The sequence below is a fragment of the Microtus ochrogaster genome, chromosome 18 (assembly GCF_000317375.1).
Source record: "Microtus ochrogaster isolate Prairie Vole_2 chromosome 18, MicOch1.0, whole genome shotgun sequence".
Lineage (NCBI taxonomy): Eukaryota > Metazoa > Chordata > Mammalia > Rodentia > Cricetidae > Microtus > Microtus ochrogaster.
Window position 1 is genome coordinate 52,874,423 of NC_022020.1, and position 1,672 is coordinate 52,876,094.

Here is a 1,672-nt window from a genome sequence, read left to right on the forward strand (position 1 = left end):
CTTACTCACTGAGCCATCAAGCTAGCCCCACATTCAACTTGTATGGATAAGTTGTAACACCAATGCAGTTCCACAATATGGTATAGATAAAACATTAGTAGGTCTTTGTTAGCTCATAATGTATGTTTTATGAGCTAACATATATTAAAAGTAGGCAGTAAGCAAAAGAAGGAAATAATAAGATAATGTACAACCTCTGCCTTGTATTATTCATTGTTACTGACAATGAACAAGTTATCACCTTTCAAATGTTACCTCTCCACTGTAAGGGACTAGAGGAACATCTACTCATTCATCAATAACCATTGATATGAAGGTGGCACGATGGTATAGCCAATAATCGTAGCATGAGGCAGGCCAACTGTTCTATATAGGGAACTCAAGGACAACCTAGGATACACTGTGAGATTCCATCTACAAACAAAACCAAAATAACCTGTAACCTCCCCGCAAGAACCACTGTAGTGAAGGTGATGTACTGTACTCTGGGGTACAGACAAAAGAAGCTTATGCAAACATATTTATGTGTTTAAAAAAATCCTGTTTTTTTAAACCTCATATTTATTTAACAAAAAAAAAAGTTGAACCTCCAAAATTTTTATTCATTTTCCAATGGAAAAAAAAATTCCTTTGGATAAACCAGACTGACTCTGAAGAACTATGGTGGCATTATTCTTCCTGATTATTTCCTAAGAAAACTCAGTACTGAAATTCTCATGAAGGCCTGTTTTAAGGTCTCCTGTAAAGCCCTTCACACGACATAAAATGTATTTACAGACAATCAGTATTTATAAAAAGGTGAGAGTGCAACTAATCATCATACCTACACCCATAAGTTCCACAGTCAGACTGGTCACTCCATTTTCTGAGCCCAAAACTGATCTCCATTCCAGAAAATAGGAAGCCACTAGCGTGGTCTCACCAAATATGTCTGTTTTGATCAGCACCATATGAATTGGATCACTTATCGATAACATTGTTGTTGAATCAGCCATTCTAGTTCCATCACCTAGCAACACAAACCAAAGAAAAAATACACTATATTACATATTACTTAGGAACACAGAATCATTTCACAAGCTGAGGATGTAGCTAAGTGGTAGTGATTGCCTAGCACGCCCAAGGCCTTGAATTCCATACTCAACACCAAGTGTACATGTGTGCACACAAGAGCACTCAGGTACTCACACACACAAACAAACACACACACACACACACACACACACACACACTTTTACTGAAAAGTATACCAAATAATCTTACATACAATGAAATAATTTGGTGATATCTCTGAAAGTATGCCAGGATCGGGGGAAAATACCATGCCATTTCTGTGACTGATGTTTGACAGGACAGAATAGGACGAGTTATTTAGAAGTTATTTAGTTATGTTACAGACAGTAGTCAGTGCTTTGTGACCCATGAAAAGTCTATTCTTCAAAAGAATGTATTACATTATATGGCACTACAGAAGAAAAGGCCATCAGCTAGGTGAGGTGGCACACACCTTCATTCCCAGCACTCTGGAAGTAGAGGTGAGAGAATCTGTGAGTTCAAGACCAGCCAGTGCTACACAGTGAGATCCATCTCAAAAAAATACATACACACAGGGCTGGAGAGATGGCTCAGAGGTTAAGAGCACTGGCTGCTCTTCCAGAGGTCCTGAGTTCAA

The 1,672-nt window shown here is 38.3% G+C and overlaps 1 protein-coding gene across 1 annotated transcript in view; it reads right to left on the bottom strand.

The window, feature by feature from the left end:
- The window catches only part of Cep76 (centrosomal protein 76), a 25,622-nt gene that overhangs the window by 17,276 nt on the left and 6,674 nt on the right, over positions 1 to 1,672 (bottom strand). Inside the window, exon 5 of the mRNA XM_005356397.3 lies at positions 828 to 1,009. Within this exon, the coding sequence (XP_005356454.1) occupies positions 828 to 1,009 (182 nt within the window). The remainder of the gene's footprint in view (positions 1 to 827; positions 1,010 to 1,672) is intronic.